This window comes from Pelophylax lessonae (genome assembly GCF_965119305.1).
Source record: "Pelophylax lessonae genome assembly, chromosome: 13".
NCBI classification, from domain to species: Eukaryota; Metazoa; Chordata; class Amphibia; order Anura; family Ranidae; genus Pelophylax; species Pelophylax lessonae.
The window spans coordinates 146,942,984-146,957,410 of NC_138780.1; the positions used below are offsets into that span (position 1 = coordinate 146,942,984).

The 14,427-nt window shown below is 43.9% G+C and overlaps 1 protein-coding gene across 1 annotated transcript in view; it reads left to right on the forward strand.

The window, feature by feature from the left end:
* The window catches only part of PRKCH (protein kinase C eta), a 327,473-nt gene that overhangs the window by 240,718 nt on the left and 72,328 nt on the right, over window positions 1-14,427 (forward strand). Inside the window, exon 10 of the mRNA XM_082242620.1 lies at window positions 4,362-4,516. Within this exon, the coding sequence (XP_082098746.1) occupies window positions 4,362-4,516 (155 nt within the window). The remainder of the gene's footprint in view (window positions 1-4,361; window positions 4,517-14,427) is intronic.

The following is a 14,427-nucleotide window of genomic DNA, read 5'->3' on the forward strand; positions in this document are numbered from 1 at the left end:
ACCCCTCATTTGTGGTACTGCTTTGGGACGTCCCGAGTGTGTTGAATCAACGAGGACTACGTCTGTCAATGAGCGACAGAGAAAAATGGATTTTTGTAAGCTCTTACCGTAAAATCCTTTTCTCTTAAGCTCATTGACAGACGTAGTACCCGCCCCTCTGTTTTTGAGTTGGGTTGGGTTAAATTCTCTAAACACTGCTTTGTGACATAACTGATTTGCTGTAGCAGAGAGAGAGAGGATATACCCTCTGGGACTGCCCCTAAGGTGTGTCTAGTCCTACTCCTGTAGAGGGCAGCATAACCCGAGTGTGTTGAATCAACGAGGACTACGTCTGTCAATGAGCTTAAGAGAAAAGGATTTTACGGTAAGATCTTACAAAAATCCATTTTTAGCTGATAGTTTTCTGTGCTCTCTGCCTGTGCTGACCGTTTTTAGTTTGCATTGTTTCCTGTTGTCTCTATAGACTACAGAACTCCAGCCTTTGTGAAGGAGATGGGGAGAGAGGGGTGTTGTCTGTAGTCCTAACACACGTCTTGTTCTAGGGCAGTGTTTCTCAACTGCGGTCCTCAGGGCACACTAAGGCTGCATTCACATGTCAGCTTATGGATCGCGGGCAGAATCGCCGCGATTCCGCACGCGATCTGGAAATCATTGCAAATCGCGGGATGCCTGTGCGTTGCCCGTGATTTGCAATAGCACCCCAAACGCTGAGCGATGTTGCCGCGATTTTCGCCTGCCGAATCACGGTAACATCGCGCAAAAATAAATCGCGGGACGCATTACGCTCCAAAGAATCTTCCCAATGGGGCAAAGAGGACAAAAATAAACCTTACAAGCAGTGCCGGGACAAACAGAGCCCAGGACGAACATTCCAAACTGCGTCCCCCACCTCAGGATGTATGAGCATTTTGTGCAGCAAAAATTCTCCCTAAAAAATTGAACGTGAATCAGCATGCTTACCCCCCTAAGCATAGACTCCCCTCTACTCTCAGTACAAATCCACACCCCCCTCCTCCAAGCATGAATCATTGCACCTTCTCACCCAACCCCTCTAAAACAAATGCCCCCCCCCTCCCAAAAAATAATCCCCTTTCAAAGTACGCATCCTCTCCCCCCTCCACTCTAAATCCCTTTTCCAGCACAAATTCCCCCCAAACTTCCCTTCCTAGCACAAATACTCCCCAATCATCCTTACTAGTACACATTTTAATAAAAAATGCCCCCCCCCTCCCTACCATATCACCTTTAGCACAAACCCTCCAAATCCCCCCTATTAGCACAAATCTTCTCCCATCCCAACACAAATCTCCCTAAATCATCTCTCCCAGCACTTCCACCCTAATTTCCCCTCCTAGAACAATTCTTACCCTCTGCGCCCCCCCCCCCCCAAATTCCACTTCCCAAAGCAAACACCCTCCACCCCATCTCCTCACAGTCCCCCCAACCCCCCATGATGCCACAGTGCCCAGGGCAGCTTCCCCTCCTGCCCACCCCTTGTTCCGGCCCTGCCTACAGGGGTTATGACCCTCCCTTACTCAATCCAAAATAGGTAAAAAAAAAAAAAAAAGTTGCCCATAAATCTACTTTTAAGCATGTGATCAGAAGCTGTTGTTTCTATACATTCCAGGACGGTTACTAGGTTGCCACATAGCAGACTGGCCAGTAAAAATGACTCACTATGCTATAAATCATTAGACTGTCTTGCAACATGAAGTTTTATGTTATATGTATTAATTTGCTGCAGCCACTTTGTCTATTTTCTTTTACAACAAGCTTTACAGGCAAATAAAAAAAAAAACACATACACTGCTCAAAAAGGAACTCTTTTTTTATCAGTGTATAGCATCAGGTCAATTAAACTCCTGGGATATTGATCTTGTCAGTTAAGTAGCAGAGGGGTTTGTAAATCAGTTTCAGCTGCTTTGGTTTTATTTTTATTTTTTTCTTATTGAATTTATTTTTATTGAAATTAACAACACGGGCACTAGATGGGCAACAATGAGACAACCTCCAAAACAGAATGGTTTTTTTTTTTACAGTTGGAGACCAATGGCATTTTTTTCTCTACACATCTTTTCTGACTGTTTTTCACTAGTTTTGCATTTGGCTAGGGTCAGTGTCAGTACTGGTAGCATGAGGCGATACCTGGTTCCTATGGAGGTTGCACAGGCAGTCCAACTCCTCCAGGATGGCACATCCATACATGCCATTGCCAGAAGGTTTGCTGTGTCTCCCAGCACAGTCGTCATGAGCATGAAGGATATTCCAGAAGTTACTCTAGGAGAGCTGGACAGGGCCATAGAAGGTCCCTAACCCATCAGCAGGACCGGTATCTGCTCTTTGTGCCAGGAGGAACAGGATGAGCACTGCCAGAGCCCTACAAAATGACCTCCAACAGGCCACTGGTGTGAATGTCTCTGACCAAACAGACTTCATGAGGGTGACCTGAGGGCCCGACATCCTCTAGTTGGCCCTGTGCTCACTGCCCGCCACTGTGGAGCTTGACAGACATTTGCCAATGAACACCAGAATTGGCAGGTCCGCCCCTGGTGTCCTGTGCTTTTCACAGATGAGAGCAGATTCACCCTGAACACATGTGACAGACTTGAAAGGGTCTAGAGAAACCGTGGAGAACGTCATGATGCCTGTAACATCATTCAGCATGACCGGTTTGGTGGTGGGTTAGTGATAGTCTAGTGAGGCATATCCATGGAAGGACACACAGACCTCTACTGGCTAGAAAATGGCACCCTGACTTCCATCAGGTATTGGGATGAAATCTTTAGACCCTTTGTCAAACCCTACGCTGGTGCAGTGGGTCCTGGGTTCCTCCTGGTGCACGACAATGCCTGGCCTCATGTGGAGGGAGTATGCAGCCAGTTCCTGGAGGATGAAGGAATTGATACCATTGAATGGCTCAAACGCTTGCCTGACCTAAATCCAATAGAACATCTCTAGGATATTATGTTTTGGTCCATCTGAGGCCACCAGGTTGCTCCTCAGTCTGTTCAGGAGCTCAGTGATGCGCTGTTCTAGATCTGGGAGGAAATACCCCAGAACACCACCAGTCTCAAAAGGAGCATGCCCGACATTGCCAGGCATGCATACAAGCACGTGGGGGGCCATACAAACTACTGAATACCATTCTGAGTGGCTGCAATGAAATTTCAGCAAAATGGACTAGCCTGCTGCATCATTTTTTCACTTTGATTTTCGGGGTGTCTTTGAATTCAGCCCTCTGTAGGTTGATCATTTTCATTTCCATTAAACGATGTGGCATCCTTTCATTCCTAACACATTACCCAGTCCATATCAGTATAGATATCTAGCATGATATTTTTCCCCATTGAGATCTGATGTGTTTTCAAAGTGTTCCTTTCATTTTTTTGAGCAGTGTATATTTTATTTGGAACTCTGGATCTCCTGCACAACCCAAAGCATAGGCGAAATCATGGAAAATTACAGTAAAGCCTGATTAAACGTTTACCTTAAATCCGCCAAATACATTCCAGGTGCATCAAAACAAAAGGTGTGCAAGTCTTAGTCCCGGTTCATACTGGGGCAACTTGTCAGACGACTTAGTCGCCTGACAAGTCGCGCTCCATTCAGTGCAATGGAACCGTTCTAATCGGAGCAACTCAAGTCGCTCCGACTTAGAAAAAGGTTCCTGCACTACTTTGGGGGCGACTTGCATTGACTTCTATTAGAGAAGTCGTTTGCAAGCCATGCTGAGGTTGTGCTGCACGGAGTGGCTTCAGAGTCAGGGGACTTTGAAGCCGCCCCTGAGTGTGAAACGAGCATTATAGTCTTTTTGCTTTTTTTTTTCTTCAGACACAGCTGAAAAGAAAAGCCTAACCCCTGCCAGCAAGCTGCAGAGAAAGCCCCCTGCTCTCTGTATGGAAGCAGTTGTCTCTCTACAGAGGTCCAACATGCCCCCTTCTGTGTCAGACCTATACATATGCAATTTGAATTGCACTCGCTGCTGATTGGATAGCTCTGGCTCTGACTTAATTTTTTTTAAACTGTTTGCTTTCTCCCTACAGTGGAAGTGTTCTGGTAGTTTGAAAAGAATTAAAAGTGCCACATCATTTGTTAGCAGTGACATTTTTTTTTTTTTTGCCAAAAGAAATAAAACGGCTTCCAGGCGTTTAGTAGTGCCAAGCCCGAACACAAAAAGTAGAATTAAACTGGAATGCTGAACGTGTCCTTCTTCCAGCTACCAACTGCAGGGGCCACAATTACTGTGATATGAAACACATGCACAACAATTCACTATAATTGCTGCTTCTTTATTGCATTTGTAAAATTTGAATTGTCCTTCTGTTTATTTCATTTTTACTTTTTATTTTTATTTTTTGCAGGATCGTTTATTTTTTGTGATGGAATTTGTGAATGGCGGTGACTTGATGTTTCACATTCAGAAGTCTCGACGGTTTGATGAACCCCGAGCCTGCTTCTACAGTGCGGAAATCACCTCTGCCCTCATGTTTCTTCATGAGAAAGGGGTCATTTACAGGTAAGATGATAAACAATGGCAAAACCGTTGTGGCCACAGAATGTGCAGCCACTGCATTGCCCACAAGTACCATGGGGTGCTTCTGCAGTTCTGAGGTCAATGTTAAGGTTTTAAAAAGTACTGTATCCATGTATAATATATATTTAATTATATATGTAATTGGGGCAGCCATATTTGTTTGTTTACCTGTGTGGGCTCTGCTTAATGCTTCACAGTGTGGCACAGCGGTTGTGCTTTACTTTTTCTTCTCATAAGGCAATTTCAAGTCAACAACTTATTGAAAACCATACACTTCCTATGTGGCTGATATCGTATCTCATTAATTGGAGACTTAAGAGCGGTACACATGGACTGAATGGACACATGGGTTTAAATATTGGGCGGCATCGGCCGGTTCAAAAGAAAACTGTCGACGTTCGGTCCGTGTGTACTCAAGCCAGTCCGGCAGAAGCTTGGCAATGCTTTACCTGTTTAGACACCTAAAAGCCTTGAAACTGTTTCTGGGTGCCGCCATCTTGAATGTTATGTAAACAGACTCAAAGCTGTCACTCAAGAGCTCAGTAGCCAAGCTTCGGCCCTCAAGCTGTTGCACAGCTTCAAGTCCCATCATGCCTCTGCATCCTGTGGTGACCTCTGTGGTTTTAAACGAGTATTGGCTGGAGTTAGTTGGCTCCCCGGAGGACAGGAGCCATTGTAAGGAGGCCATACACCTGGACAGCGGATTGATCATACAGGAAGGCTTTTTAATACAGAACAGACATACTATGTCTTCTGCATTAAAGTATTCTTACCTGCCTGTTTGCTTTGTACAGTGGGCTACACATGCATAGCTAAGTTTACTCTTTCAGCATCTGCAGAGATATATGAATGCCTGTGCATGCGCCTGAGTGACATCATTTAAGCCCCAGCCAATCAAAACGCCTTAAGACATCAGTGGCCGAAGAAGACATTAGAGCACCTCAGGGTAGCATTACTGGAGTAGAGGAGAGCATAGTTCTGCTTTAAGTGGGTCTTAAAGTGGTTGTAAACCCTCACATATACCCAGTGAAGTGACTAGCCTCAGGTGATACAGAGATGAAACAAATCCGTTCAAAATGCAGAATTTATAAAGGTTGTCATAGAGTTCAGAAAGCAGAGAGCTGAAATTACACACTGAAGAGCTCAGTAAGGAGAGCTCTGAGAGATGATTGGAGGGAAGGGACACACCCTCCTGCACACAGGAACAGAGCTAAGGCTGTCAATCAGCTGGAGATCCCTCCCCTGTCACCATTTTTCTCTTGGTGTCAGGAAAACTTGTCAGAAGTGATTCATGCTGATAGTAGAGGAACGAAGCAGCAGACAGAAATTACACTTTGTTCTCTTAGCTTAGAACAAGCACACACTATAGAGGGATATGCCTGGGGTTTACAACCTCTTTTTACTGGGAGATGGGATGGACTTCAGTCATGTGGACACTGCATTTGGCTGTCATATTGGTCATGGCGGGATGAGTTCCCAAACGTGCTCTCAGTACAAAAACGTCTAAGCCCCATGGACACATATGTGGGCTTTAAAGACCATACTCCCCTGTCGTCGCACATATGTGTTACAAGGTTGGTCAGCGTTTAATGAATACAGAGCTGCAATCATTTTTTTTATATCTGTATTTTTATGTAATTTTAAAGTGTAATCATATTATTAGAACTGATTGTTTCTCTTCTGATTTTATTCAAGGATAAACGTGTGATCTTGTTAGTTATTACCTTGCACACACCATTGTTTGTTATCCTGTTGTATCCAGTGACACATGAAGCTATCCTGCTAAATCCACTTAACCTACTAACACAGATTGATGCTGAGACAAGTGACAACTTGAGTCATGACATTCACATACCGGGACTGACAATGCAGAGTTTATGCAATGTGCAGGATCTGCCTTCGAGACAGAAAATAGGGCAAGCCTGGCGTTCAGGAAACAGGATTTCAATGTGAGATGATGATGTGTAGTCATATAGAAAATAAAGGAAAATATAAAGGCAGTTAAAAGCTGTACCAACAGAGGATGGGAAGGGGGCCCAATCATGACTGCTAGATATTATAAATAGAAGAAATAAGCTTTTATTTTGCATTTAAATTATAATTCTAATCATGTGTACTAACTCTTTGGGGATTGAAAGTAAGATCTATAGCTGAATAAAATAGAATCTAACAGGATCTAAAGAAATCCAGGTACACGCGATCACAATCGATGCATCGCTGATTAAAAAAGCAAATGATGGAATACATACAGTATCAATTGAAAATCCGATCTTCCAGATATAATCGTTTAATCAATGAATCTGTGTGTATTACCATTGGTTCTTTGACACGAACACAGATTTTAATTCAGTTGATCGGAAATAATCTATAAAATTCCACCATGGGCAATCGACTTGCCAGCAAGTCACTAAATTGATTAAAAGGGAGGATCTGTGGTTTTCAGTTGATATTTCAATCATTTTAGTCGCTTTGAATGATTGATCATATTGATGCATGCTTGGCCACCTTAAAGTGATTGTACAGGTTGTCATTTTTTCTTTTTAATAATAAACATGGTATACTTATCTTCTCCATGCGATGGTTTTGCACAGAGCAGCCCCGATTCTCCTTCTTTTTGGGTCCCCCGCTGGTCGTCTGGGCTCCTTCCTGCTGAGCGCCGTTCTGTCTCCATGGGGAGTGATCGCGGTTGCCCGGGGGACATAGCGGCCACCAGGTCCGATGATTGGCTCCTCCTCTAGCCAATCGCCACGTGCGCACCCACACTAATTGCTACATGTACGTCGTTTCGCGTAACAGAGCCGACCTGCCGCAGTAAAACTATGGTGGCTGGTCGGCAAACGGTTAAGAGAATATTAGCATAAGCAATATAGGAAGACACGGAGCAATAAAAACCTGTTGTTCTAACCCTCCTGATTCTGCTATCAAAAGGTGTTTAGTCGGTTTATTTGTCCCCATCAGGGTGGGATCCTGGCAATTATTGTCCTTGTGCAAGCCTATGAGGAAGTGACCCTGAATATCCTTATTAAGACCTGTCAGATTTCTAACCCTTCTACATTCTGTGCAAAACTTAAGAGAAGTTTTGCCAGGAGTTGGACTTTAAAGGCTAATTCCACTTTTAAGGGCCCTTTCACACCACAATTTCAGCATTCCATTTGCGATTCTGCATGCGCGTTTTTCCCCTCTTGTTTTTCTGCATCTCAATTAAGGATATGTGCGTTCTGGTGCATTTTTAATGTGTTTTTCTGCAGTTTATGCAGAAAAAAATGCACCATGTTCCACTTTTGTTGATTGCAATGATACACACTGCACTGGTGTGAACTAGGGCCATTGGAATCCATGTTCAGCACAGTGCATGCATTTTTGATGCAGAACAAAAATGCACTGGACTGCATCTGGTGTGAGCCACCACTTAGAGCAGGGTACATGCTACGTCCATATTTAGGGTTTAAAATAAATGGCAATGAATTACGGCATGTGACCTGTTGTTCTGCAGAAAACTCCAACTTGCCAAAATCTCCAACCATGTCACTTCTGGTGACTCTACAGCAGCAATAATTGGAGATTTAGATAAGTTCCTTTTTTCACACACCGGCAGCGTATACACTACGGTATATGCTATAATGAGTGGACATCGTTATTCCACCCGCTACTAACCAACAACATGGCTGCCTCCAAGGTGATGACTACTTTTTTCCTCCTTACCCTGTGTACTGTCAAAACAGGCACCTGGGCTGTACTGTATACGCTGCCGGTGTTCTGCGAAAACAGCAACTCGTTGAAATCTCCAAGATTTTGATGCGTTGGAGTTTTCGGCAGAACACTGACCCTAGAGCATCATTAGTTATTATGCTGCTGGCGGCCAGCACCATCCACACCAAGGCTCTTATGCAGAGTATAATGGGTTCTGTGCTCATGGCACACTTCTTTAGGGCTGACTCGCGCGAATGCAGAGTGCTGTGGTGACTCGCGCGAATGCGGAGTGCTGTGGTGACTCGCGCGAATGCGGAGTGCTGTGGTGACTCGCGCGAATGCGGAGTGCTGTGGTGACTCGCGCGAATGCGGAGTGCTGTGGTGACTCGCGCGAATGCGGAGTGCTGTGGTGACTCGCGCGAATGCGGAGTGCTGTGGTGACTCGCGCGAATGCAGAGTGCTGTGCTGATTCGCGCGAATGCAGAGTGCTGTGCTGATTCGCGCGAATGCAGAGTGCTGTGCTGATTCGCACAAATGCAGAGTGCTGTGGTCTTATGTAGAAAAAAAACTCCTCTCTCCACCAGGGCACACAGAAAATAAAAGTTTGGTTCGCACTTCCACATTGCGGGGCAGAACGGTGCAAAATAATACATCAAGTCCCCATTTTTCCACGTCGCTTTGCAGCCATCTGGGTGGCCCTGCATTCCTTTGCATGGCACATGAGCTGCCATCTATAGAATTTACATTCCATTAAAGTTTAGGGAAAAAGTACCAGTGCCTTGCTTTGTAAAATGGCAAAGAACCATGTCCCGGCTGCGTTCAATACCCACAAAGAAAACTGAGCTTTTTTTTTTCACTATGTGTAGTGAGAACCCGCCCTTAGTGAACAGGGACTACTGATAGCTATGGATTATTGTACCTTATCTCTTGTTGCACTCACATACAACATCAGGACTGGATATTACACTGTAAAACCTTACCAACAGACAGCCGTCCTTTTGTCTTTGACCCCATTTAACTTGCCAGCATCAGCCAAACCATACACCCATTCTGTAAACAGCTAAAACTGATGATTAAGTACATAATTGTAGATAAAGCTAGGACTGCAACCAAATTGGCAAGGTTAATCTGAATTGTATTTCTCATAGATAACATGTCGAAGCTTGCATTTCTTGGTATTGTTAACAATGCTTTGAGAGACACAACTTTGTTTTAAAGGAAACAGGCTGAGAAAAAATATGGAGGCTTCTAATGTTGACCTTTTTGAAAATGCTTGTTACCTTGGGGTTTCTGTCTTCAGAACCAGAGCAAGGGTATGGAAGTTGAACCACCTGCTCTGCATACTCATTTCTCCATGTAGAAGTGTATGTATGTTTGTGAAGAGGAAAGAACAAAAGTGATTGAAACGGGTATTGTAAGCCATCGAATTGCCTTGTTTCCCCAACATTGGCCAACCAGCGGTGTAGACCAGGGATCCTCAAAATGCGGCCCTCCAGCTGTTGCGGAACTACACATCCCATGAGGCATTGTAAAACTCTGACATTCACAGACATGACTAGGCATGATGGGAATTGTAGTTCCTGAACACCTGGAGGGCCATAGTTTGAAGACCCCTGGTGTAGACAAACAACCAACGACATTGGATTGCTATTTAAATTAACTTCATTGGGAGAGTCTAGTTAATTGAAACTTCCAGAATGAATAGGTATTATTATTTTTTTTTTGTATTGTACAAAAGGCACATCATTCATTGCCCAAAGGCCTGTGCAGACATGATAATGTACATTACATTAAAGCAAAACTTTAGCCAAAAATAACCGGATAAATTGGATTAGCCCATTAACACAGAAAATAACAAAACCACCATTTGCTGCTATAATAACCTTCAATCCAGATATTTTCTCTGCAGTTCTTTGTTTTTTGCCACTAGGTGTCCTCTGTCTGATAGCTGGTGTAGCACCCTTTAGGGAGGGGTTATTAAAAAAAAAAAAAAACAAACTGGATATTGCTCTAAACCTGTAGGTAAATAAGAGAACCAGAGCCTTCACTAAATGGAAGAGTAGGATTGATAATAAAGTTGGCCATACCTCCCAACTTTCTGAGTTGGGAATGTAGGCATAGGACACACCTCTGCCACGCCACCCTTAAAGGACAACTGTACAAAAAATGATTGATTAAACCCACGAGTGCTTTTTTACTACTACTATTCCTTTACATTGGCTTATAGAATTTACAGATGCAGCAATTTGGATGAAACGTTTAGCACTGTAAACACTTTTTGATAGGGAAGTAGTGCATTTTATATTCAACTATATAGATAAGACCAAAATGGAGGACAAATGAGGAGGAAAGAGGGTCAGTGGGACTTAGCTCCAAATGAGGGCCAGTCCCTCTAAATCAGGGAAAGTTGGGAGCTATGAAGTTGGCAGTGCCTCTGCCCCGGACATTGCCTCTGTGAGCAGAGGCGATTCCTTTCCTAGGAAATTAACCAGTAAAAAGTATTTGGTAAAAGAGAAACTACTGCAACTAGCATATAACATTAACCATATGCATTTACATGCACATCAGTTTGGAAATAATACAAGCTTTATATAAGAAGAGCTTAAAAATAGTACATCTAATGTACAAACCAGTATAATCCGCAAGGGCCCAACAACTGTCCTAGTGGAATTGTGCACATATGCTTAGGTATATATAGGTATTCATAGAGCTAACGCCAGGTGAATGTTGCAGCAAAGTTCAGTTTCTGAGAATGATTGCTAGGTGTGTGGTTGGGATTGTTTTGTTTTGTAGCACTATTTACCTCCTGGGTAATAAAACATCTTTCAGCAGATAAAATTTCTCTTACGTCCTCCGACAGACGCAGCCACTTCATAGGACAGTAGTCTACAGGAGTAGACTAGTAAACTATGAAGTGGCTGCGTCTGTCAGTTCTTACAAAAATTCTATTTTTCATGTTTGTATTTAAAACGAAGTTCCACCCAAAAGTGGAACTTCAGCTCATCTGCTTCCTCCCCCCTCTGGTTCCACATTTGGCACTTTTCAGGGGGGGGGGGGGCAGGGGGGGACGGGTACCTGTTTTTGATAGGTTATTCTTCCCCACTTCCGGGAGACAGCGCTGCAGTGCTGTCCCTCAGAAGTTTGGCCCCCTCCTCCTTCCCCTGCTGCTTAGCCAATTGGAATGCACAGCGAGCTTCGCGCATGAGCAGTAGGGAACTGTTGGTTTCCCTTAGAACGAATGGCGGCCGCAGCCGATACGAAAATTTGCTCACATCGCGGACTCCCTGGACAGGTAAGTGTCTATATATTAACCACTTAAGCCCCGGAAGATTTTACCCCCTTCCTGACCAGGGGGTATTTTGCGATTCGGCACTGCGTGACTTTAACAGACAATTGCGTGGTCGTGCGATGCCGTACCTAAACGAATTTGACGTCCTTTTTTTTTCCCACAAACAGAGCTTTCTTTTGGTGGTATTTGATCACCTGTGCGATTTTTTGATCATGCGCTATAAACAAAAAAAGAGCGTCAATTTTGCAAAAATAACAATATTTTTCACATTTTTTTATATGAAATTCCCCCCCAAAAAAATGTAAAAATCAAAATTTTTTTAACATTTTCGGCCAATTTGTTTTATGCTACATATGTTTGGTAAAAAAAATCGCAAAAAGCGTATTTTGATTGGTTTGTGTAAAAGTTATCGCGTTTACTAACAAAGGGAAAGATTTTTGTCATTTTTGTTGTTTTTTTTTTTAACGCGTAATGGCGGCGATCTGCGATTTTTTTTTTTTGCGGTACTGCGACATTGCGGCGGACAGATCGGACCCTTGACTGACATTTTTGACACTTTTGGGGTTACCAGTGACATTACTGCAGTAATCAGTGCTATACATATGCACTGTTACTTTAAAAATATACTGGTAGTGAAGGGGTTAACTTTATTTGAGAGGGAGGGGCTGTGTGTGTCCCTAGGGGCGTGATTCTAACTGTGATTGGCTGTGGCTTGAGCTGTAGAAACACTGATCAACGGTCCTACATAGTAGAACCGTATGATCAGTGTTTCTACACAGGGGAGAATGACAGGCGGCTTGTTTACACTAGCCGCCTGACTTTCTCCCTCTGCAGCGACGATCGCAGAGTGACCGGCGGACATCGGGTCCGCCGGTCACACGCGCGCGCGGGGGGGGGGGGTCCGTGACCGCGCGGGAGCGCGCCTCCGGCTGCGCGCGCTCGCTCCCCAGAGCATCACAGGCTAGTGACGTTTATATACGTCGCTTTGCCTGTGAGGGGCTGACCGCCGCAGTATATCTACTTGCGGCGGTCGGCAAGTGGTTAAAAGTCAGCAGCTACAGTATTTGTAGCTGCTGACTTTTATATTTTTTTTCCCCAGCTGGATCTCCGCTTTAAACTGGAAATGTATTTGCTTACCTGGAATTTACATACAATAGCTGATGAGGTAGCCATTTACAGTATTTTTCATATGGTCATACCCTTTTTGTTTCCCCGTGTTCATATATGTATTCTGTAGTGCTTACCCCCGTAGGAGCCACTTGATATGATGGATTCTCTGTTCTGCCTCCACTCCTCTAGCTGCTCAATGCCGCTCACACCTGTGTAACTTAAACAGGCTATTATGCTACTACTCTATAGCAGTACAAAGAAAATAGGCCACAAGCAACTGGATGGTATATAAAGGAAGTATATTTCGGTAAGGCAAGTCAAACACAATGGACAAACCAATAAATAGTCAAAGATCACTGTTATACTAGACTTAAGGGTAGCAGTTGACTTAAACCTCATTAAGTCTAAACTAAACTAACATGGATTCCACAGCATTAACAAGGAACCACATAGTGAGATTTAGAACAGTAAGGGAAGACTCTCCGTAACCCTGTAATAACAATTCAAAGAAATTGTCCTGGAGTGCACTCTGTAGTGATACCCTCAGGTGTGGGTATGCATAAGTGTTCCTAAACGGAGAACCACTGCAAAGTGTTGGCATGATATCTGGCGCCTAATGCACAATGTTAAGCAGGCTGGTTTTGGGGCCCATCTGTAAGGTGGCGCACGTAGAGCTGTCCCTTTAAGACTGTGCAATAAATGGCTGATGGACTACTAAATAGAGAGCAGTCTCTATTGGCATTAACTGTGTGCAGCAAGGGATTCACCTTGGTAGTTCTGCTCACCTTTGCTGGCTTGCAACAGGTCCAGTCCCATGTCCTTGGCGGTCTGTTGTCCCAGACTCAGTCCTCACAATCTGGTTCTCATGAACCTCACTGATGTGGGCACGCATGACAATGTGCTTTCCTGGCTTTGGTTCCACAACACAGCGACTTTCTGTGGCTCAGTCTCTTGGCTGTCTGGATGGTCAGAATACAACAGCAGGTCTGCACACTCTGGTTCCCGTACTGTTCTGTCTTCTCTACAGCGGCCTTTCTGGTGGGCATTGATGGGTCCAAATGGCAGGTCTGTATAATCTGCTTCCCCTTTATCAAAAAACCCAGACCATCAATAAATTGTCTGGGAAAAGACTAATTTCTCCTCCTTTTGTTAGCAGGTAATTCTGAGTATTAAAATCCAAGCCCCATAGCTGCTCCTGTACAGCACTTTTTTGAGGACTACGTGTCCCATAATCCCCCTCCAGGCTCCCATTGATTGCTGCCAGGGGATAGGTGGGCAGGAGCGAGCAGTGGATTTTAAACAGCCTGCTCAGCTGGCAGTACAGTGCGGTGAAGGGAGAAGAGCTTGCACCAACACCTGCAGCCCAGTGGCAGGGGGAAAGGAAGAAGGAGAGTGGGCACAGGAGTGGGTGGGTGTAGGTGACATAGAATGGCACACAGCTGGCACCTACCTACAATTATTTACATTGTTTTTGTAAATTCTATATAAACCAAATCCTTGTTTTTTTTTTTGACACTACAATAGAGACAAGTTTTATTAATGGTAATTTATTCTATGACTGTCTTATTATAAATTGTTTATTGTCCAGTTCCTGGGAATAATTCATTTTAACTTTTAACATGAGTATTTCTTTAGAATTTGTGTGGATGATTTATTGTTATATAATTACTTTTAAAAGTAATCACACCAAGTATGAATGATAGAGCAGAAAACATGTAAGCAGGAAAGATTATTACTTCTGCTCATCACAAGGCATTAGCGCATGTCAAAATCCTTGCTGTAATTTTCAGGATAAAAACTTTAT